The 25,299-nt window shown below is 44.7% G+C and overlaps 1 protein-coding gene across 13 annotated transcripts in view; it reads left to right on the top strand.

Moving 5' to 3' along the window:
• The first annotated feature begins 300 nt into the window (after positions 1–300).
• PCDH7 (protocadherin 7) overlaps positions 301–25,299 on the top strand; it is a 656,577-nt gene continuing 631,578 nt past the window's right edge. For 11 of the 13 annotated variants that reach the window (XM_083158609.1, XM_083158534.1, XM_083158536.1 and 8 more), the window contains exon 1: positions 301–4,196. In XM_083158609.1, the coding sequence (XP_083014735.1) occupies positions 1,122–4,196 (3,075 nt within the window). In that variant the 5' untranslated portion in view covers positions 301–1,121. Of the gene's footprint in view, positions 4,197–21,210; positions 21,274–25,299 lie in introns of all 13 variants that reach the window. The other 2 variants (XR_014460667.1, XM_083158908.1) reach the window with 1 other exon arrangement.

Here is a 25,299-nt window from a genome sequence, read left to right as displayed (position 1 = left end):
GCTGACTTCTCCACTGTGTTATCTATCCACCATCCTGATGCACGCGTCTCCCCGGCTCTAGCTGTATCCGCATGCGGATGTGGCTTCTCGCTGCTGCTGCCTCCGTTCACACGTGGGGACCCCGCTCCCATCCTATCCCCTTCCCAGCGTTTTTTTTTTTTAATGAAAGCAATAATGGCACAGGAGACGGGCTTGTCGCTCACCCTTTGAACTGCGGGATCAAGTTCATCTCTGGTTACCTGCATTGGGACAAGAGGGAGAGGAGGAAAGGGGGAGGAGAGCGAGGGGAGGAGGAGGAGGAGGGGGGGAGAGGGAGACTGCAATATCATTTGTGAATCGTTCACACAGGGCTGCAGATACATATTGCTAACACATGCAGAGCAAATGCAGGTAGCAGGGCACCGACTGCGGCTCTGCCACCACTAAAAACTTCGGGCTCTGGGTTATTTTTATTTATTTTTTTATAATTTGCCCTTATTAAGAACTTTTTTTTATCGCTGGATCAAGGGACGATATACTATTTTTTTTTTTTTTTTGTGGTTGTTGAATGGAAGAGACCCCTTCCTACAAGTATCCTTCTCTTGGCGTGGAATAATACAACCAACTGTGCTGGGAAGTGCTGGGATTGTGGAGTGGGAGAAGGAGGCTTCAGAAGCCACCCAGCAGCAGCATCACCAACAGCAGCAGCAGGACCAGAACCATAAGCAGCAGCAGCAGGACCATCATAAGCAACAGCAGAACCATCCATCATAAGCAGCACCAGAACCATCAGCAGCACCAGAACCATCAGCAGCAGTACCAGAACCATCAGCAGCAGCTAAACCCACTCAACTCCCCTTATGTGATTACAATTGTTGGATTTGGGTTGCCCTGAGTGCTCACAGTCCCTTGTGTGGACTCCCCCCCTCCCCTGTCCTGGGCAGAGTGGCATGGACTGAGGAAGAGAAGGGGCAGCAGCACCAAGGGATACTTGGAAAGAGGGGTGGGCAACTATGAGAGGGTAACTTTTGCACTTGGATCGTACAAGTCAACAACAACAAAAAAAAAAACCAAAAAACCCACCAAAGGGGGTTTCTTCTTGTTCCTGCCAAGCAGCTCTGCTCACCCAGGTCCAGGAGACCATGAGGACTGTGCGGGTCTGGTGGCTGCTCCTGCTGCGGGCGTCCCTGGCGCTGGCATCCTCCAAGCAGGTGCTGAAGTACCGCCTGGCGGAGGAAGGGCAGCCGGACCTGCGGATCGGCAACGTGGCCGCGGACATCGGCATCGTCACGGGCTCGGGCGATGTGACCTTCAGCCTGGAGTCCGGCTCCGAGTACTTCAAGATCGACAACATGACCGGCGAGCTGAGCACCAGCGAGCGGCGCATCGACCGCGAGAAGCTGCCGCAGTGCCAGATGATCTTCGACGAGAACGAGTGCTTCATCGACTTCGAGGTGTCGGTGATCGGACCCTCGCAGAGCTGGGTGGAGCTGTTCGAGGGCCGGGTGGTCATCCTGGACATCAACGACAACACCCCGACCTTCCCGTCCCCGGTGCTCACCCTGACCGTGGAGGAGAACCGGCCGGTGGGGACCCTCTACCTGCTGCCCACCGCCACCGACCGCGACTTTGGCCGCAACGGCATCGAGCGATACGAGCTGATCCAGGACGCCGGGGAGAGCCTGTACGTGTCCGGCGGGGGGCGCCGGGGCACCGGCCCCGGGGAAGGGGGCAAGCGCAGGATGGAGCCGGACGCCCGGAGCAGCGTGTTCGAGCTGCAGGTGGCCGACACCTCGGACGGCGAGAAGCAGCCGCAGCTGATCGTCAAGGGGGCGCTGGACCGCGAGCTGCGGGACTCCTACGAGCTGACCCTGCGAGTGCGGGACGGGGGGGAGCAGCCGCGCTCCTCGCAGTCCATCCTGCGGGTCCTCATCACGGACGTCAACGACAACAGCCCCCGCTTCGAGAAGAGCGTGTACGAGGCCGACCTGGCGGAGAACAGCAGCCCCGGCACCCCCATCCTCCAGCTGCGGGCCGCCGACTACGATGTCGGGGTGAACGGGCAGATCGAGTACGTGTTCGGGGCCGCCACCGAGTCGGTGCGCCGCCTGCTGCGCCTGGACGAGAACTCGGGCTGGCTGAGCGTCCTGCACCGCATCGACCGGGAGGAGGTCAACCAGCTGCGGTTCACCGTCATGGCCCGGGACCGGGGCCAGCCGCCCAAGAGCGACAAGGCCACCGTGGTGCTGAACATCAAGGACGAGAACGACAACGTGCCGGCCATCGACATCCGCAAGATCGGGCGCATCCCGCTGAAGGACGGCGCGGCCACGGTGGCCGAGGACGTCCTGGTGGACACCCCCATCGCCCTGGTGCAAGTGTCCGACCGGGACCAGGGAGAGAACGGGGTGGTGACCTGCACGGTGGTGGGCGATGTGCCCTTCCAGCTGAAGCCGGCCAGCGAAGGGGAAGGCGAGCAGAACAAGAGGAAGTATTTCCTGCACACCTCGGCCCCCTTGGACTACGAGAACGTCCAGGAGTACAACGTGGTCATCGTGGCCGTGGACTCCGGCAGCCCCAGCCTGTCCAGCAACAACTCCCTGCTGGTCAAGGTGGCCGACACCAACGACAACCCCCCCATCTTCGGCCAGCCGCTGGTGGAGGTGGCCTTCCCGGAGAACAACCTGCCCGGAGAGCGGGTGGCCACCGTCATCGCCACCGACGCCGACAGCGGTAAGAACGCCGAGATCGCCTACTCCCTGGAGCAGTCGGTGGCCGGGGTCTTCTCCATCCACCCGGACAGCGGGGACATCACGGCCAACCTGGTGCTGGACCGGGAGCAGAACGACAGGTACGAGTTCCGGGTGGTGGCACGGGATAAAGGGCTGCCCGTGGTGCTGCAAGGGACGGCCACGGTGGTGGTGCAGGTGGCGGACAGGAACGACAATGATCCCCGCTTCATGCAGGACGTCTTCAACTTCTACGTCAAGGAGAACCTGCAGCCCAACAGCCCCGTGGGGATGGTGACGGTCATGGACGCGGACAAGGGTCGCAACGCCGAGATGAGCCTCTTTATCGAAGAAGATAACGGCCTATTTACCATTGAGAACAACACCGGCACCATCTGCTCCACGGTCTCCTTTGACATGGAGCAGCAGACCTCCTACACCTTCAAAGTCAAGGCGGTGGACGGGGGCGAACCTCCTAGGTCTGCCACGGCCACAGTTTCCCTCTTTGTGATGGACGAGAATGACAATGCCCCTGTGGTCACCAGCCCGGTCAACAGCTCCTATGCGGTGGTCCCCCCTTCCAGCAGTGTCAGGACAGTGGTGGCCACCGTAATGGCCACTGACACCGACTCAGGTGTCAATGCGGATTTGAACTACAGCATTGTGGGGGGGAACCCCTTTAAGCTCTTTGAAATCAACCCAGCTAGTGGAGTGGTGTCCCTGGTGGGCAAGCTGGCCTCCAAGCACTATGGCCTGCACCGCTTGGTGGTCCAAGTCAATGACAGTGGTCAACCCTCCCAGTCCACCATAGCCATGGTCCATGTCTTTATCAATGAGACTGTCTCCAATGCCTCAGTGGTGGACTCTCAAATCACTAGAAGTTTGCACACCCCTTTGACCCAGGATATCGCTGGAGACCCCAGCTATGAAATGAGCAAGCAGAGACTGAGCATAGTGATTGGTGTTGTGGCTGGAATCATGACTGTTATACTGATAATCTTGGTGGTGGTCATGGCACGCTACTGTAGGGCCAAGAGTAAAAACGGATATGAAGCTGGCAAGAAGGACCATGAGGACTTCTTCACCCCCCAGCAGCATGACAAGTCTAAAAAGCCCAAAAAAGATAAGAAAAACAAGAAATCTAAACAGCCACTTTATAGCAGCATAGTGACAGTGGAGGCTTCAAAGCCAAATGGGCAGCGATATGACAGTGTGAATGAAAAGCTGTCAGACAGCCCCAGCATGGGAAGATACAGAACTGTGAATGGAGGTCCCGGAAGTCCTGACCTAGCAAGGCATTACAAATCTAGTTCCCCACTACCTACTGTGCAGCTGCACCCTCAGTCCCCCACTGCTGGGAAAAAGCACCAGGCTGTGCAAGATTTACCACCAGCCAACACTTTTGTAGGCGCAGGGGACAACATCTCAATTGGATCAGATCATTGTTCTGAGTACAGTTGTCAGACCAATAACAAGTACAGCAAACAGGTAAGCTAAATACAAATGTGCAATGCAATTGTCCACACACTCTTTGTATTACTGCAACATGTATCTCAGTATCATAAAATGCATTAATGTGTGCGTGTATATATATATATATATATATATATATATATATATATATATATATATATATATATATATATATATACACACCATTGCAAAGTGGTTCCAATCTAAGTGCATTGCCTTGTTGCCTGATGATGAGTGTTCCAGTAGCATCATGTAGAGGTGAAGGGAATTTATCTCATGTTAATGCAGCATTTGTTTAGTGCCGCTCACAGACTGAACTCTTGTCATTTCCCTACAACTGAAACAGTGCACCAGCCAATAGGATGTCACACAGTGGTGACTTGCAAAGACTGGCAATAGCTCTGCAGTCTGATGCCACTAATGGAAAGGTTTGATCTAGGTGTCTGCTGGTGACATCACATCACATCTAGCAGAGTTTGTCATTATGCTGTAACCTCACAATGCTTTTGGAATACAGTTACATCATAGAGAGTACATATGCAATGACTGGTTTGTACTTTAGTGATATGGGTTAGGAAACAGATAGTTATTTGTGGGTATATAGGCCTGAACCTAGCATCCCTTCAGTGTTGCAAGCCCATTTAAAGCTCATCAACTTTAAGCAATGATTGACCCATAGCCTAACATTCTGTTATTTTTGAAATTTCTTTTGTGACACACTTATGAACTTGGGAGTCTGCAACAATCTCTGTAGCAATGCATAGGATTATCTGTCTGGTGCTATGTTTTTCTTGGCAGAATGATTTTTTTGTAATATTGTTCCTGAAGTCTGCTCTTTCACCCCCCAGTAGTTGCTTCTGGGCTAGACATTTGTTTTGTATCTGGCAACAGGCAGACTGAGACACATTTGGTATGCGGCATTTGTCTGCTGTAGCAATGAGGCACAACAGTAGCCAGGACTGTGTCAGTGACATACCCTCACTGATCCATGATCTTGTCTGATGGTAAGTCAGGCAGCGCAGGGCAGAACAGGTATATACTGTAGATGCATATTTACAGGGATATGTTTTACAAACACCATCCATTCAATTATAATCAGCGTAATGCTGGGTACACACCAAGCAATAGATCATTATGGATATATGCGCCATAGCAAAATCGTTAACGATATATCGCGAACATCGGCCAGTGTGTATGCTGAATATCATGAATGACCCCTCCATTGTCTGTACATGTGGCTCAATCTGACAATATTATCAGCAGCTGCATGTACGGAGCGGGGGACCTGGTGACGTCCTTGACTGATATTGTTAATGATATTGCTTATTGCTCAGTGTGTATGCGCTGGAATCGCCAAGTGTGTACCCAGCATAAGTATAAGCCTTACATTTAACTCCTAAATATTGTACAGTATATAGTGCAAAAACATCGTATCGAGATTAACCCAATACTAACCAAATCTCATGTTGACATTACCTGTATTCTTTTTTATATATACAATAGAAATATGTGCTGGCCATACACCTGAACGATCTGAGGACTGAACGTACGAATGTGATCGATTGTGTGCACATTGTGACGTAAATCACTACGATGCATGGTCTCACGGGTTGAGAGGTTGATCCACTGATAATATGTGCTGCACATATGATCAGTCAGGATGGCTTGCGGTCGTAAGCGGAACATATGTGCTCTGAAAGTACATACGATGGCTCGTACGATCGCTCTTACGACCTGGTCGTATGCAGGTCGTTCTGACGTATGGCCAGCTATAGATAGATAGATAGATATATTTTCAGGACACAGCTATGGGGTGTAGTCAATGCAGCTGACGAGGGGGTTAAGTGGCGGGGGTATCCGAAAACAAGCGTTCCTCGCCGTTTAACCCCCGCGCTGGCCACTCACCGTATTCAATGTTCCAGGGGAATCCTCGCCCTTGGAGGACAGCGAGGATTCCCCCAAACAGAGAGGCTTGTGGATAATGCTGCATTTATCCACGAGTCTCCCTGTTTTAGCGGTCGTGCACGCAATTTCCCCCTCGCTCCAGAAACCTACGGAAGGGGGGATGGCGTGTGCAGGGGGTCAGTTGAATACTGACCCTACGAGCTGTGACAGCGAGCCGGCAGCCCTGCTCCCTGTCTCAGCTCGCAGAAAGCATTGAATACACCCCAATAACTCATGTTTCTGCAGAGGTTTCTTATGAAGTTTTTGACTTTGTCCTAAGAAACTGCACTGCTGTTAATCAACAATGCTTATATCGAGTAACTAGTTCTATACCATCCTATTCCATTGGTTTGCTTGTAGAGAAATGAACAGAAAAAGCCAGACAAAGTTTTCTGCAACTTTGTAAAAGGTTGTGTATGTAACTTTGTTGTTCGATAATTAACAGCTACTGTGTAACAAGTCTGACTCATTTATCAGTAGGTGTAGAAGGTTTTGCACAATAATGTATCAGTGGAATTGTTACCTACATCAATATCAAAGACGATCCAGTATTTACTGCAGTATAATGTGGCCCAGCCTAGTGTATGTAATTGGTATATGGGTGAGTGCCAACATGATGTAGTGAGTGTATACTAGCACTTCCTTCCATATTGCAGCATAGGCAGTTATGCCAGCTAAATGAATAGGCACATGCACACACACGCACATTGGGGAGGGCCCTGACCTGCACTGTACTGGTGGAAGCTGATACCTACTGCCATTAGTGTAATTAGACTAAGTAAGTGATACATCTTATTGACCACAATATGAGAGGTCAGGAAAATCGTTTCCATTTACAAAACTGTATATCACAGACAGATGCGCAAATATTTGTAAAAGAATACACCATCTGCAATTTAAGCTTGTATTCCATGTTGCCTGACTTTGCCTCTCTAACACACAAACACACATTAATACACACTCACTAATGTACCATTGTTCTAGAGACAATGTTGTGTTTATAAATATGTGTATAATGTGTGTGTGTGTATATATATATATATATATATATATATATATATATATATATATATATATATATATATATATATATATGCACACACACGCACATTGGCCCTTAATCAGATCTGATCGCAGTACAAATTTGTTCTTAAATGGGCAAAACCATGTGCACTGCAGGTGGGGTAGATGTAACATGTATAGAGAGCGTTAGATTTGTGTGAGTTATTTTGTTTCTGTGCAGGGTAAATACTAGCTGCATTATTTATACACTGCAATTTAGATTTCAGTTTCAACACACCCCACCCAAATTTAACTATCTCTGCACATGTTACATCTGCCCCACCTGCAGTGCACATGGTTTTGTCCATTTTGAGAACAAATTTGTACTGCGATCAGATCTGAATAAGGGCCATACACACATGAAGATAGCGTGGTGTACTCACGGGATGGTTACACTGCCAAAAACAAGTAGTCAGTCACAGTACATACCTGCAATTGACTACCTGTTTTGAGACTTTTATTTATTGAATAAGGGCTCCATGAAGTGAGACTGAAACATTGGATATGTAATTGACTACCTGTCTGTCTTGGCTGTGTATGTGGACACACACACAGATACACACATTGTTACAACACACTCTCAGGTGTTTTTTTTTTTAAATAGGCAAAGAGTTTCCCCTCTTTTTAGGTTTAAAATGGTAGTACCTAGCTTTTCTTCCTTTGCATTCTAGTATAATTCTCGCAGTGCTATACCATTTTCTTTTAGATTATTTTTAACTTTTAGCATTTTTAGTTTAAGTTTTAGCATTTATTAACAAAACCAACAGGTATTTGGCTGGCGTTGTCACCACACTATACTAACGCAGTGTTCTTGTTACGTCAACTGCTATTATCATGATCCACGTTGTCCAAGCTCAAACATGACTTCCGTATAATCAGGCCACCAATTTATCTGCAGGACTCAGATGGATGTTTGCCTGTGTTTGCCATTCATCCTGGTCCAATAACATATCACAACCTCTAACCCCTAATTGGAACAAAGGAAAAAGATTCATGGCGCACACACACACATGTGCGGAAGATCTGTAACTCTCAAAATTCAATTTGTTGAATTTTATCTTCCTTTTCTATGTGTTTGACCCTCATTATTATTCTGTTACATGAACAGAGAGCACTAATGACCAGAATCCCGTTGGGAACATGTTCTCTGCAGCAGGCGTAGTTGGAGTATAATGTATGGTTAGCTGGAAGAGGTCTCCGTACTCACAGATCACTGCACAACCTCTAGGCAGAGAATATTGACCTATTTGCATAGTGCACATCACAAGTTTAGTGACTGAACAGAAAAGCGTTCTTAAAGTTTATGTTAATATTAAGCAAATAGAAGAGCTAGAGACAAGTGACAGCTGTTTTAAGTTCATTTTCTATATTGATATACATGGGCCTGGAAGGGTTATTATTTTTATGAATGCATGTCTGGGTATTGCACTGTAGTATTTCCAGACTAGGGCAGGTCAGTTATAGTAGTAGTGTGTTGTAGCAAGCATAATAATGCAGGGGAGAAAAGCAGCATTGCACTTCACATTTTGGTCTATGCAAAATAGCAATTCTCCAAACCATGACATCAGCAAGTTTTTTCAGGTATCCCGATAATAGGTTGACAGTGTTTAGGTTAACATTCAGTAGGTCCAACCCCCTTATTGTCGGCAAGTACAAAAAAAAAGTCAACAAAGTTGACATGCATTAAGGGTGGCATCACAATGGCAAGGGTGTCATCACTATGGTAAGGGTGACATCACAATGGTCAACACATTTGTTTAGAGTTCTTACATGTTTTTCCAACTCTAGCTTGGTTTACTATCTATCTATCTATCTATCTATCTATCTATCTATCTATCTATCTATCTATATGAATTTCCCTCTCCTTTATGAGGTGAAGTATTGCCAGTGACCACTAGAACCCACTCGACAGACCAAATTACTCCTTTGTGTGCTAAAAGATGTCATAATAGAATGTAAGCTCTCACGGGCAGGGCCCTCTCTCCTCATGTGCCTTTCTTAGAATATATAAACCACTGCCACCATGATAATTGCTTCAGTGTCCTGTCCCCTGATGCAACTATCTGTATTAACCATGTACTTGTCCTAAACTGTCTTGTAATGTAATTTTGTTTGGTGTTTGCTCATAACTATGCTCTGTAAAGCGCTGCGGAATTTGTATGCGCTATATAAGAAACTGTTAATAAATAAATAATAAATAATAATAGAAAGAGAAAGCTATTTTTGCAGGGACACTGGTCTGTTTCAAACTTGCTGGATATAAAGAGAGGGAGTTGTGATGACAAATTGTAGTTAGGAGCAGATAGGACTGAGGGTGGGTTGGAGAGCTAAAAACTGTCACAGCGCAAAGTGAAAGTAAAAACTGTCACAACTCAAAGTGAAAGTACATTATATGATTATGAATAGCAGTATTGTCCAAAAAGTGGCTATCAAAGCAAGTCTAATGACTATCTACTTAGACACTGTCAATCTTCTATAACACACACATATTTTGGTGGGATCTGGCAACATAATTTAGGCTTTCATAAATGATTTACATTGCATTGGCTGAGAGTGTGCATTAATATATCATATTTCCTCTCATGCGTCCATGTTTAGATATAACTCTGAATCAATAAGCCCACTCTTTACAGCAGGGGTGGCCAAACCTGTCCTCGAGATCTACCAACAGTTCATGTATATCAGGCAACCTGTGGATCTATAGTAGGAATGAATGCAGCAGGTTGGAAATGTGACAGTTAGTAATGACTACAGCTGTGCACAAGCTAGGTGATTTGTGTCATGTGACAGTTAGAAATGACTACAGCTGTGCACCAGCTAGGTGATATGTGTCATGTGACAGTTAGTAATGACTACAGCTGTGCACCAGCTAGGTGATCTGGGAAATGTGACAGTTAGTAATGACTACACCTGTGCACCATCTAGGTGATTTGGGTCATGTGACAGCTAGTAATGACTGCAGTTGTGCATCAGTTAGGTGATCTGGGAAATGTGACAGTTAGTAATGACTACACCTGTGCACCAGCTAGGTGATTTGGGTCATGTGACAGTAATGACTACTGCTGTGCACCAGCTAGGTGATCTGGGAAATGTGACAGTAATGACTACAGCTGTGCACCAGCTAGGTGATCTGGGAAATGTGACAGTTAGTAATGACTACAGCTGTGCACCACCTAGGTGATCTGGGAAATGTGACAGTTAGTAATGACTTCACCTGTGCACCATCTAGGTGATTTGGGTCATGTGACAGCTAGTAATGACTGCAGTTGTGCACCAGCTAGGTGATCTGGGAAATGTGACAGTTAGTAATGACTACACCTGTGCACCAGCTAGGTGATTTGGTTCATGTGACAGTAATGACTACAGCTGTGCACCAGCTAGGTGATCTGGGAAATGTGACAGTAATGACTACAGCTGTGCACCAGCTAGGTGATCTGGGAAATGTGACAGTTAGTAATGACTACAGCTGTGCACCAGCTAGGTGATCTGGGAAATGTGACAGTTAGTAATGACTACAGCTGTGCACCAGCTAGGTGATTTGGGTCATGTGACAGTAATGACTACAGCTGTGCACCAGCTAGGTGATCTGGGAAATGTGACAGTAATGACTACAGCTGTGCACCAGCTAGGTGATCTGGGAAATGTGACAGTTAGTAATGACTACAGCTGTGCACCAGCTAGGTGATCTGGGAAATGTGACAGTTAGTAATGACTACAGCTGTGCACCAGCTAGGTGATTTGGGTCATGTGACAGTAATGACTACAGCTGTGCACCAGCTAGGTGATCTGGGAAATGTGACAGTAATGACTACAGCTGTGCACCAGCTAGGTGATCTGGGAAATGTGACAGTTAGTAATGACTACAGCTGTGCACCAGCTAGGTGATCTGGGAAATGTGACAGTTAGTAATGACTACACCTGCGCACCAGCTAGGTGCACCGTGATTTGGGAAACATGGACCGATGGTAGATCTTAAGGACCAGTTTTGCCACCCCTACTTTAGAGCTTAGTTGGATGGATTGTTCATTAGGCAGACATGGCATCTGCCTCGGGCACAGTGGGCAGCGGGGGACACATATTAGTCTAACTTTTTTCTTTTTTGGCAAATAGAGGGATCCCGAACTAGTATATTTTCCAGGGCCCATGTGGTGCTAATCCACATTTTGCTTTGGTGATTTATCTACTAATAAGATGCAAATGTGTATTTGTGCATTCACTTTTTAGCAGCCAATCAAAGGAAATGTGCAATTGGCTGCTGTAGCTTTTGATACTTTTACACTGAAGTGCTAGAAGCACAGGTGCTTTCTTTACAAGCTGTAGACATAACACAGATCTGTACAGAAAATGGTATTGTGTGTATAAATGTTGCAGTATAAGTGCTACTGTGTTGGAAGCAACATCCTTTTGCAACAAATGTTTACCACGTGTATATATTTGTGTCTGGTAGCTTCTGAAAGAGACAAAAGGGATATCCATTTACCCTCAATAAAAATTTGGGAGTTTTCACCCGTGTGTTTTCACCTGCTACTGCCATATGTTCAGTGAGGCAGGAGAAACAAAATCCCTGATAAACTGCAGGACACGCCGGCTTATCGGTCCCAGGCAAAACTATTACTCGCAGTCCGCAATCAATTGTGATAGGATACGACCCATAATACCAAATGCAAGGGACAGGTTCCATGGAGTAAAAAGCCCCATACACGCTAGGGGCATAATTCAGGTTGGCTTGGTAAACAGCAAAATTTTCTGCTCACCGAATGCTGAAACGCCACCCATCCGAATGCCCCCCCCCCCCGCACTCTGAATACCCTCGGCAACCTGGGAGGGAATATGTCCGAGAGCACATCCCCTCGCATGCTGCAGAAGGAGAGAGAAATCATTCGATGGTCGCTGACCATTGATTGATTTCTCTCCCCTTCAGAAATAAAAGTCAGTCTGAACAGACTTTTATTTCTGCCAGAGTCTGCCGAAGGGGGGGGCAGGCGCTGATGCCATGTGACGTCAACTGCCCGCCCCCAGCAGGTATCGGCCCGTCTGTTTCCAGGGGAATGGGGAAGCCTATAAAACTGAGCATTGCCCTGCTTGAGGCTGGGCCGGCTGTGTGCATCTTGCACACCCCTGCTGCCGCAGCCTCCACTGCCACCGCCTCCGGGTCCCGCCACAGACAGCCTACTCTAAGGCGACGGCCCCTCCAAAAATAACCGCCACCTTGGAGGAGACAGACACTAGAGGTACTGCCATACCTCTAGTGTCTGTCAGTGCAGAAGTATGTACCCTGAGTCCTCCATGCCAAAAAATATATCACTCCCCCTGGCATCAAGCACTCCCTCTATGGAGTTCTACATGCCCCTACCTCCAGCAATGAGCATGTAGCACTCCATAGCAACAAGCATGTAATTTCCCCTAGCAATGAGCATTCAACGTCTCCCTTGGCAATGAACATGTAAATCCCCCATGGCAACAAGAATGAAAACCCTGGCAATAAGCAGGTAACCCCTGGCAATGAGCAATATACCTCTGACAGTGAGCATGTAGGTAAGCAGCAGTTATGTGGTATAATATGTAATAGGCATTATTATGTTTAATGGGCATTACGGTGTTGGCTTTATGTGTAAATGCCATTACGGTGTGTGGCATTATGTTTATTGGGCATCACGTTGTTGGCGTTATGTGTAATGGGCATTATGGTTTTGGCATTATGTGTAATGGGCATTACGGTGTATGGCATTATCTGTAATGGGCATTACGGTGTGTGGTATTATGTGTAATGGGCATTACAGTGTGTGGCATTATGTGTAATGGGCATTACTGTGTTGACATTATGTGTAATGGGCATTATGGTGTGTGGCATTATGTGTAAAGGGCATTATAGTGTTGGCATTATGTGTAATGGTCATTACGGTATCTGGTATTATGTTTATTGGGCATTACGTTGTTGGTGTCATGTGTAATGGGCATTACGGTGTTGGCATTATGTGTAATGGGCATTACGGTGTGTGGCATTATGTGTAGTTTGCATTATGGTGTGTGGCATTATGTTTATTGGGTATTACGTTCTTTGCATTATGTGTAATGGGCATTACGGTGTGTGGCATTATGTTTAATGGGCATTACGGTGTTGGCACTATGTGTAATGGGCATTACGATATGGCATGTGTAATGGGCATTAAGGTGTGGCATTATGTTTGATGGGCATTACAGTGTGTCGCATTATGTTTAATGGGCATTACGGTGTGTGGAATTATGTTTAATGGGTATTACTGTGTGTGGCATTATGTGTAATGGGCATTACAGTGTAAATTTTTGCAACGCGCCTTCGGCATGCACTGTCCCCGTTTCTGGTGTGTGTGGGGGAATGATTGTTTAATCCTTGCTGCATACTAGAGGGGAGAAGGGAGAGGGTAGGGTGGTGAAACGATGGCGATGGTGGTGGGCCACTTGCTTGTGTTGCCACCCAGGCTGAAAGTTACCAGCCAGCCCCTGAGGAGTGTAAGGTGCTGCCACCCCAGGTGCAAGGACAAGAAGGCAGGACTGTCGCTATCCAGATGGCACCTCCCTTATACTGTTCTACTAGAAATACCTGCATAGACACCCTGATGTAAGGCAATCCACCCTCCTACTCTTTAGCTGCATGTCACAAGCGCTGTGGGTGGTGTATGCAAGATCAAGGTACGCAGATGCCCCGCTTTGGATTGGCAGCCCAAAAAAGGCAACTAGTAGTCTTTACTTTTATTCATTTTACTTATATATGATGCGATTGTGCACTACATCAGCTGTAGGTGCTTGCTTATAATATTCCTGTGCTTATTGAATATGTAGAAAGTGGATACAAAATTGTTCTGTGCTGTAAATCTTTACATTTCCATTGAATAAATAGTTTTAGAATCCTTAAATAATAATAATAATAATAAACTATAAACTGGGGTCCCAGAGCAAAATAGTTTGAGGACCCCTGAACTATTCTATCTATCTATCTATCTATCTATCTATCTATCTATCTATCTATCTATCTATCTATCTATCTATCATGTATCATCTATCTATCCTTTGTCTATCAGAAGCCTGTACATCTCTAGAGTGCTCAGGACTGAGTTCTCAGAAATGAAATGGGTTAATCTGGTTCCATTCAGAGAAGGATATGTTGAGATCACATCACAGTGCAGATACTGTAGGCCCACTCTGTGCTGTACAGTTCACAAGGTTTCTATGCTGGTATCAAAGAACAGATTAAAACGCACATATTACAGCTTCCATCAGGTAAAAGATTTTCCAGACCAGTTCTCCCCATGAGCAGGGTCTATAGATGCTGGAATGTGTGTGTGCTTTTTACAATGTGTTACTGTACATTGGTGGCATTTACTGCTGTAGGTTTCAGTAGTATATTATTGTTTTATATGTCAACACGGAACCATAAAATGAGGATTTCCCCTGTGCTGGAGGCATTGGGAAAGTTACTGTTTATAAGCAGTGTTTCTGTTTGGGATCTTGAGTAATCCTTATCCTGACAGGTGGTACCAGCCCTTTTTTAATAATATGCTTCACATTCTGCCTGGGAGCATATTGGTAAATGTAACCAGGATAAATCCGGCTAATAACATTTTCATAAGCTGCTTTGAAGTAGAATATTTTGATTTATCATATGAATAAATATGTCTTTACTTCTCAATTTTGTTGTAACATCATAAGCAGTGGTGAACCTGAAGTATAATTGTTTTTATATGTAAATAAGTAACACATCTATCTATCTATCTATCTATCTATCTATCTATCTATCTATCTATCTATCTATCTATCTATCTATCTATCTATCATACGGATGAATGGATGGATAAATAGAGGGAGATAGATAGATAGATAGATAGATAGATAGATAGATAGATAGATAGATATGCTTTTATAACAGCTCATTGAAAACATGTACAATAGATGCCAATTCACATGGGTGAAACATAGTGTGCGATTTAATCGTTTTACCATGCACATGGGTGGCTAAACCTGGTGCTTTTGGGAACATCACAAGTAATGGGGAACCGAACAGAGCAACAATTGAATTGCTCTGACAGACGCCAATAAAAAAAATTATATCTCCCCCGTAGGGCCAAATATTAAACACTATTTATTATTTGCAGGATATCCTCCCAATCGGCAGTATTTGGGGTGTAACCACACATGATAAGTATTACCTGAATGTATGTAGCCGGGGACTGGATCAGATACAGATGTGTTAGCCATTGGTTTTCCACTAACCGTGACACTTACGTGCCCACAGTTAGTGTGTGTGCACTGCATACGCACCAGCGAGTGCCAAATCCCCAGTAACTGGCAAGCGCCAAATTCCCAGTAATATACACTATAGTTTTGTATATATATTATTATTATTATTATTATTATTATAATTTTATTTATAAGGCGCCACAAGTGTTTTGCAGCGCCGTACAAAGGAACAATACAGGGAGACAAAACTTGGCATAACATTGAATAAATAACAAAAATACAGTACAAATAAAGAGCACCACAGTTCAATACACATTACAGCTTAAATGTAAGTAGTGAGGACTCAATCAACATACAACTAGAGGCTTGAGGCCAATGATGGAGATGAGTATGAAGATGGTCACTGAGTGTTGGAGTAAAGGAGAGCTGTGAGTGAAATGTGAAGAGAAGTGGGCTTTGACAACAGGAGGGAAGAGGGCCCTACTCGGAGGAGCTTACAATCTAGTAGGAAGGGGAGACAGACAGATTACAAGAGGTGCAAGCGAGGGGGTGGTGGTTAGATAGCAGGATGTAAACAGGCAAGGGGTCGGAGAACCAGCTGGTTTATGCAGTGGAAGGGTACGCTTTGATGAATATGTGAGTTTTCAGTGCCCATTTGAAGCTTTGCAAGGTCGGGGAGAGTCTAATGGAGCGAGGGAGTGCGTTCCACTGAAGGGGTGCAGCACGGGCAAAGTCCTGTACTCTAGCATGGGAAGCAGTGATCAGGGTGGAGGAGAGACGACAGTCGTCAGCTGACCGTAGAGGGCGGGAGGGTGTATGAATGGAGATGAGTTTAGAGATATATGGAGCAATGGAATTAGAGATGGCCCTGTATGTGAGTGTGAGGTGTTTGAAGAGGATTCTGTAGGGGAATGGAAGCCAGTGCAGATTTTGTTGAAGGGGAGTAGCAGAGTTAGAGCGGCGGGAGAGGAAGATAAGCCTGGCTATATATATATACACTGTGTCCATGTGTCTAGGAAACACTGTATTTTCAACCAGTCAAAAAAAATCTGAAATTTTTCGGCCACTTTTGGGGTGAGTTTGATTCGCCATACTCAAAGCTTGTGATGATTGTTCAACTTGTCGAAAAATCTGACACGGTTGAAAAGAACATCAATGGTCGAATTTGCTGGCAATCCACGTATTTTCGACAACTGTTGGCAATTTTGATAAATTTCAGGTCCATTTTCACCCATGCTGATTTGCCCCCTTAAAAAAAGTGAAAGAAATGGATGAAAATGTATTCAAAACCGTGCAAAAACTACCGCAATTGAATACCAAGGGGCCAAATTAGTGCATGTTTATGTCTAACTAAAAAAATGGCACTCAATGGAATACCCCCTTAGAGTGTAAACTTCATTAAAAAAAAAAAAAAAACAATAGACCTGAATATTTTTTTACTTCAAAATCAAACTGGTTTTGCGGTGTAAATGATTGCCGCTTTAAAAAAAACCCTGAAGATTTCTTACCAAATCTCTCACTTTCTGAATCTCTCATTCTATTAAATTTCACCCATAGTGTTAAAGCAATAAACTTATACTAGTAACATTTTATTGTGTTCGATAGTGTAAATGCATAATACTGTTTAAGTTAGAGTGGAGCAGATTTATTAAGCCTGGTGAAGTGAAAAGTGGCCGGTGATAACGCACCAGCAAATCAGCTGTTAACTGTCAACTTACAGGTGGAGTTTGAAAAATTACAATTTAAGAGCTGATTAGCTGGTGCGTTGTCACTGGCCACTCTTTCACTTCACCAGGATTAATTATTTCCAACAGGGCAATCTGAAAAAAAATAGAACCGATTTTAAAACAAGATGGATCTGTTTTGTCGGAGGCGGCTGCAGATCGTCGAATATACGGATGTTTTCGCCGTTCTGCCCACTTTTCGACACTTGGCAGGCGGAATATTGAATTCCACCTATTGATTATCTGTCAAGCAGAATGAAAACAGCCCGGGATTCCGAATGTTGGGACATTCCAACAGTAGTAAAACCGAATTGAATACCGCCCCAAGTATTTGTGATATGAATGCAAAATATTCTGGTACAGTATGGATAATGAAAAGCCATTACTGCATCACAGTACTGAGGTCACAGGTCTTATTCTGATCCTAACTGTGCGAAGTTTGTATATTCTCTCCATATTTCCTCCCACATACTAAACCTATACTGGTAAATCATTTGGTTCCTGGCAAAATGTTAACCCTATTGTGTAAGTTTGTGTATGGGCAGTTTAAATGGGCCATGTGTAGTGTTCATTCTAGCACCCGCCATATTTGAAAACCCATGCAGTTCCTCTTCCCTGTCTGGGGTGTCACTGTCTGCTGTAGTGCTTCTAGCTTAGTGTGGTCTGTATATCAGCACTGATAGGCAAACCACACATGTGCTAGAAACACCACAGCAGACAGCGACACCCCAGGCAGGGAGGGGAACTGCATGGGTTTTCAATGATGGCGGGTGCTAGAATGAACACTACATGTGGTTCTTTTCTGCCGTCAAATTCTATGTTTCTATGCTATATGTCTCAGGAACATAAATACAAGATGTTTGTCTTGTATTTGTGAATAGAAAACCAGTAAGGAAATAAATTATCTTGTCTTAGTAATAATTAGAACCCCTAATATTTAAGTTATAATCAGTAATGACAGTTTTATATGTTTTACCAAAAGCAAAAATGTATTTCTATTTTAGTTATTTGATATGCTGGTTATTACTATTGTACTTGTTCCTCTGTGTTTGTACAGTAGCTATACTTTCTCCTTGTGTTTTATCATCTGGATGTGCCTTTTTCTGTGCTCAGCATATTACCTAATCAGGAACATGTTCAACAGAGATAAAATATTGTCTCGTATTGATAACGTTTTCATATCCTGTGATGTTATCGTATACCTGCATTAACTAATTGCCTTTGTGGGAGATATTGTATCTCTCTCTGTTCCCTCATTCAATTTTTTTTTCCCTTTAACAAACTGTTTACTTTTGCCTGATGGTAGCACTTGGGAAAGTTACATTTTATTTTAATGTTAAGGAAACATGTATTTATGTTCATAGAAAAAAAATATTTCACATTGGTATCAACTGCCATGATAGCACGTAGATATGACCGTGACTACCTCCAATTGTCAGTGGTTATTTCCATTTACTTATTGATTGTAATGTTTATTTTGTTGGAGTGGATTTTTTTTTCCTTTGGGGAAATGTAATGGGATCCAAGTTTGCCTAAGTCGAGGGATGCTGGGCCCATCTCTGAGGTTTTTTTTTTAAAAGCGGCAATCATTTACAGTGTAAAGCCATGCCTTTTAAATGATTATCACCTAAATATCATCCCACACCAGTGGCAAACTGGGAAATTATTACATTTCCTTGTTTGCGTCTTCAAACATATTTATGTAGACAAACACTTGTTTTTGGGTTTCAAAGTCGCCCACAGATTTCTACAGCCGGGATTGCCGAGGTTGATCTATGGCCAGGGGTGGATTTAGGGGCCGAGCTGCCCCTAGGCACAACATTTTTAGCCGCCGCCCCCCCCCATTAGGTGTATGGTGTGATGACATCACACAAATTAGTCTGGACTGGACCCAGAGGAATGCCGGGGGGTGAGAGGTGCAGGGTAGTGTTGTGGGAGGCTGGCGTCCTGTCCTCACCATGGTGCATCCTTACCTGTCCTCCTGGAACTATGTCCCACGACATCCTTCTCTTCCTTTTGCAGTAACCGATAAGTGCAGCTGGTGCTTACTGGATGGGTCCCATGACACCTCTGTACTTTGGCATGGTTAATGGGTGGGACTATGCAGGATAATGGACGTATGTGCCCCCAACCTGCATAAATATGACACCAGAGGCGGAACAAGTGAGTTGTGGGCCCAGGTGCAAAAATATGGATTGGGCCCCCCAAACACACACAAAAAAATGCACTGTAGTGCCCTTTACACATTCACACACCATAATGTCAAATACACATTCACACACAACGTAATGCCCATTACACATTGTCACCCACCATAATGCCCATTACACATTATGCCGCACACCATAATGCCCACTACATATTATGCCGCACACTGTACTGCCCATTACGCATTGTGTCACACACTGTGATGCCCATTACAAATTATGCTACATGTAATGCTCTGCAGTACTCCTGCATATAGTTATTGCTCCCATTAGTGCCCCTTACACAATGACATCGGTAGTGTCCCTTACAGGAATGCTCACATTTTTGCAGCATGGCATAAGGTATCCGTTCTCTGCCACTGTTGCTGCTGAAGATGGGAGGGAAGGAGAGAGGTGCAGTGCTGCCATTGGGCTCAGCAGGGACGAGGAGAGAAGCCGCAGCTTAATGGCAGGCTTTGGCGGGGACAGGAGAGAGAGGAGCCGCAGCATGATGAACGTGTGAGGATGGAGGAGAGGAGAGTTAGCTTCCGGGTGGAGATGGGACCTGGGACAGAGGCACCTGGGATGGAGGCACCTGGCGGAGCTTCACATGCCAGAGGGAGGATGGAGCTGCTAGGCAGGGGGGACACGCCGTGCTTGGTCTCTTACTCCTGCAGCCGCGCTGGTCACCTCCACCAGCAGCAGCGCCAGTCCCCTGCTAACACCGACATTGGGTACCCTCCTACCGCATCATTGCTGAGACGCTCTCACAGCCGTGCAAGGTCCCCTTCTCCCTCAGCAGTGGCAGCAGCAGTCAACCTCCGGCAGCAGCAGCACTTTGCCCACTGCTACCACCTGCCGCGCAGGTTCACACAATAAAAAAAAAATTGACAAAAAATAAATAAATCAAGAGGGTGTCTGATTTATCACATGTAAAAAACCTGGGGAGCAGGGGGGGGGGGGGGCTACAGAGGTGGGAGCAGGGGGGCTGGGGACGCTGCGGGGACAGCGTCTGTGTCCCCCGCTGCTGGTAACGCTGCGGGGACAGCGTCTGTGTCCCCCGCTGCTGGGGACGCTGCGGGGGACACAGGCGGCATAGAGCCGGGCAGGGGGAGCCGGCGGGAGCTGTCAGTGCTAGAAAAAAAAAGCCTATACAATGAATGGGCAGCCTGTGATTGGCTGAGCGCTCTCTCAGCCAATTGCTGACTGGCTGAGAGAGCGCTCAGCCAATCACAGGCAGTCCATGGAGGACTGAGCAGCCGGGGAAGCTCAGGGGGAAGTCGGGGGCAACTTGTCCTAAGGACAAGTCGCCCTAGTGTATGGGGGCCTTTAGGGATGTGTGAATTGTTGATTCCTGGGTGCCACCTGGTGCCCCCTGTATTCCTGTATAACCCTCGGGGAACCATCCACACCCCTAGGCCTCCCATCCTACAAGTTATAAACACAGCATAGCTGTGAGTGACCGTCCCACAGCACTACATGGTTGGGGCTGCAGCCACTGCTGTTAGTGACAATGAGGGGTTATGAAATACTACTTAATAAAGAAAGTATGTAAAGACAGTGACAGAAATAGACAAATTATTCTGGAAAAATAGCTTCAAGTTTGTATAAAACAAAAAAAAGAATGTCTACGGTTCGCAGCAGCAATGCAAAAGGAGAAAATATACTTTAAGCTATAGAGTGGTAATGAAATGCCCTAAAGCATTATCTTTTAATAGCTAATGCAATTGAGATTCCTAAAGCGGAAGCATATTGATCACGTGGTGCTCGCTTCTTGCGTTACAGAGCTCGCACACTGCTAATGTTGTCACATTTTACTTGTTCCTTTCTTTTCTCGTTTGTACTTATGTTTTTTTTTATGTTGTGCATATTTTTTACTTTTCAAATTTTCTTTTCCAGTCACATTTTTTGTTTTGATTTCCTCATGTCGGCCTTATCATCTGGATCAAGTGAAAAAAATTGGTATGTAACTGAAGTAGCGCAGATGCTCGTGTTAAAAGCTGAGCATCATAACCAGTGCAATAAGTTTGTGCCTCACGCTCTTTCCGCTGCCCCCCTCCCCCCTCTTGCATAATGACTAATTAGGGGCACCAATATACATTATTAGCATTTTTGAGCTACATAATGAAAATAACTTTGATTGGACACCTCAGGTGTTCTGCGGCTTGCTGTAAGCTTGTATGCAAACAACCCTTTCAATGCTAGGCCTGCAAATGTCACCATAGCTCCTATATGCAGTGGGATGTAATAGGGTCCAAAATTGGCGGAGATGCAGATTCCTGGCCGGACTTGGATGTTTTTTTTTAAACCGTCAATCATTTACATGGCGTGGTATTGTCTTGTAAATGATTGCCATTAAAAAAAAAAACGATTTGGGTTCTGCCGCCTACCCGCACCTCCGGCAAACTCGGTCTGTGTTACATCCCACCATTAATGTATTTTGCTTCAATCAATATTGCTGTAGTATGTCTGCATATATTTTCTTTCTATATATTTTCTTATCTCTGTTTTTTATGTGTACTTTTATTTTGTAAAGTTGTAAATTGATCAATGCATAAAACAGATAAATATCACATTCACAATGCTGCTAGGTTCTGTAGACTGAATAAATGACGTTTTCTGTTATCACATAAACCTACGTTTATCCAGAAAGTTTTTTCTTTTTCCCATTTCCCATATGAGGAACTGAAAGTTTAATTTGGGTGAACACTCGTTATTATTACAAGGGATATTATTTTCTTTCGCAACATTTACAATGTTGGTCATTTTGCTCATTGGTCTAGTACGTTAAAGTATGTAGCTATTATAGTGATCGGTGCCGTCTAAAAAATAGCGGAATCTTCGAGGATTCAAAAAAAAAGTTGGATCATAAAAACAAAAATGTTGTGACTAAATGGACTATTGATTGGTATAAGTAAAAAAAAAAAAAGACAGTTTGCCATGAATTATCCAATTATTCCATGAACTTGACTATTGGTATGCTAATAGTTTTAACAATAGTAACAATAATACTAAATAAAATGATAATATGAACCCCAGACAGTTATATCTTGCAATTTGACTGCCTATACTGCTGAGCTGGGTGTGATATCCGGCGTTCAGCATGCAGATGGTTAGAATCCCGGTACTCAAATCCTGATGTTCAAAATCCAGGCAGATTTTGGTAAATATTGTAACATAGACGCTGATTCTAACCCACACCTCTCACAGCCTAACCCTAACTATCCCATTCCTGCAGCCTGCTAGCTGTCTCCTCAAACAGCCTAACCCTAACAACCCCCCCTCTCACACACACACACACACACACACACACCCAGTGCCCCAAGACAACATTTTTGCTAGTAACATTCTGGGTAGTACACCCACCCAGGGTTCCACTGCGCACACATTGCGGAAATGGGACAGATTTTCTGCATCTATTATATAGTAGGGATGGCCATCGTTGCAACTGACCATCGATAGCGGTATACTATACAATGGATGACATCAATGTTTTTACCTATTGAAAGTTCAATGTTTTTACCTATTGAAAGTCGTCCAATTTCTTTGACTGATTGGCCTGTGGAACAATCAAAACACAGGGGTGGGCTTTCATGAGTGTCAGAGGCGGAGCTATGGTCCGTGTCCAGGCCCCTTGATATCAATGGAGGGTAACCATCTGGTTCTCCCCCATCAATGGCAAAAAAATTCAACATCGGCCTTAAACATGGATGATTTGAATCATCGATTGTCGACGGCCATCCCTCTTATATAGTTTGATCATAGAAATTAAAAAGTTATATCTTGCAAAATAATAATATTTATACATTTATATGGAAACACTTTATACTGTATACAACTTGATGTAGGTGTTAATTTACTAACGTTTCTAAAAATGAAAAAAAAAATATGTTGCCCAAAGCAAGGTGTCTTTCATTTTGTAGGAGGCAACAGAGAAATGATAGACGGAATAGAATCTTATTGGTTGCTATTGGCAACATCACTTTTGATGCTAGTTTATTGTAAGAAACAATGGTACCATCCAATAAATGGTCAGAGATGTGTTAGTGTAAACTATAGGACAATAAATCACATCCCTAATAGGAACCCTGCCTTTTAATTAGACCTTTGTGTCTTTCAGTGTCATAACTCAATATGACAACGGTGTGTTGTCATAGTATCATAGAAGGAAGACGTCTATGCTGTAGATTCCCATAAATCTTGATGGAAGAATGGCTACAGAACTAGACTTGCTTGTTATTGTCTTCCTCTGTGTTTATCAAGTCTACCCTTAATGCCCATAATCCAACAGTGGTTTATGTTATTTATAGATAAATATTTACCCTCTGAGTAACTTTGGGCCTCAGGTTTGTTAGTGAAGTAATCAAGCACACGATTGCACTGCAGGTGGGGAAGATGCAACACATACGGAACATTTCAAATTTGCATGTGGTGCGTTCAAACTGATATGAAATTAAAGCGTAAAAATTAAACAATCATTTTATACCCTGCACAGAAACAATATAACCCACCTAAATATAAATATCCCTGCACGTTATCTGCCCTACCTGCAGTGGGGTATGGATCATTGGGTTGACCTAAAGATGTTCGACAGTCATTAGTTTGACACCGTTGGGTCGACAGACTGCAAGGTCGACATGGGACAAGGTCAACAGGTCATTAGGCCGACACAAGCATTATGTATGGTCTAGGTAGACAGACAAAAGGTCGACATGGGATTTTCACTGTTTTTTTACCTGGATGTTGACACAGTCGACATGGACACTATTTTATTCTCCCACTACGCCCTAGTGGATGGCAGGGCATGGAATACCGCATGTCGGCTCAAAAAAACAGTGAAAAACCCCATTTCAACCTTTTGACTGTCGACCTAGACCATGTCGACCTAATGCAAGTGTCGACCTAATGACCTGTTGACCTTGTCCCATGTTGACCTTGCAGTGTGGCGACCATATTTGGGTCGACCAACCGACTGTATCCCCTGCAGTGAAACATGGTCTTGCCCAGATGCGTGCTTTTTTTGCTTTGCAGCTTTCTATATATCTCGTCCTTTATTTAGGGGTAATTTATATTTGTCGCATGAAGGGTATGCTGCACCTCAACATGCCCACCTTGCAGCTAGACTCATGTTTGTTTGTATGGGACTGCATTCAAAAATCTGTGAATAAATGTGAAATATGGCCACACTTAATTGTGGGTTGAACTGGCTCATGCCCCTTTTTTGATATTTGGTACAAAATAAGCAACAACCCTCATCTACCCAAGGTATGTCCAAACCATGACCATTGGAGAATATATGCTCCTATGCCCACCCAAAATGGGTACAGTCCCAGAAAAAGGTGTCTTTTGATAGGTAATCGCTCTCACAGTTGGCCCTAAAAACACCTATTTTTTTCCAAAGTTCATTACAGTCAGGCTATTCCTATTTGCAGTCCTTTCTGCTCACAGTAATCTTTTACTAAGTTATCTACCGATTCATCTCTTTCTCCCAGTCTTACATAGGCCTGGTTGACAGATAGACACAGTTGCAATCATAATTGTGTATTCGGACACAGTGGATCTGTGAAAATATGCTAATGGCACAGCCGTTTGTGTACATAGACTCAATGCTGGCCACATCATCGGTCTACTGAGCAACCCTTCAATTGCACACCATCAGACCAGTGAGCACTCCCTCGATTGCTCACCATCAGTCCACTGAGCAACCCTTCGATTGCTCATCATCAGACCACTGAGAAACCCTTTTGATTGCTCACTACCAGACCACTGAGCAACCCTTCGATTGCTCATCATCAGACCACTGATCAACCCTTCGATTGCTCATCATCAGACCACTGATCAACCCTTCGATTGCTCACCATCAGTCCACTGAGCAAATCTTTGATTGCTCACCATTAGACCATTTAGCAAACCTTCAGTTGCTCATCTTCGGACAACTGACTAACTGCAAATTGGCGGTCACTTGTTGCACAAGCCCACATTTGAACA

The sequence above is a fragment of the Crinia signifera genome, chromosome 1 (genome assembly GCF_055691185.1).
Source record: "Crinia signifera chromosome 1, ASM5569118v1, whole genome shotgun sequence".
Classification (NCBI taxonomy): domain Eukaryota; kingdom Metazoa; phylum Chordata; class Amphibia; order Anura; family Myobatrachidae; genus Crinia; species Crinia signifera.
Note: the sequence above shows the minus strand (reverse complement) of the source record. Positions and strands in the feature narration are given on the sequence as shown.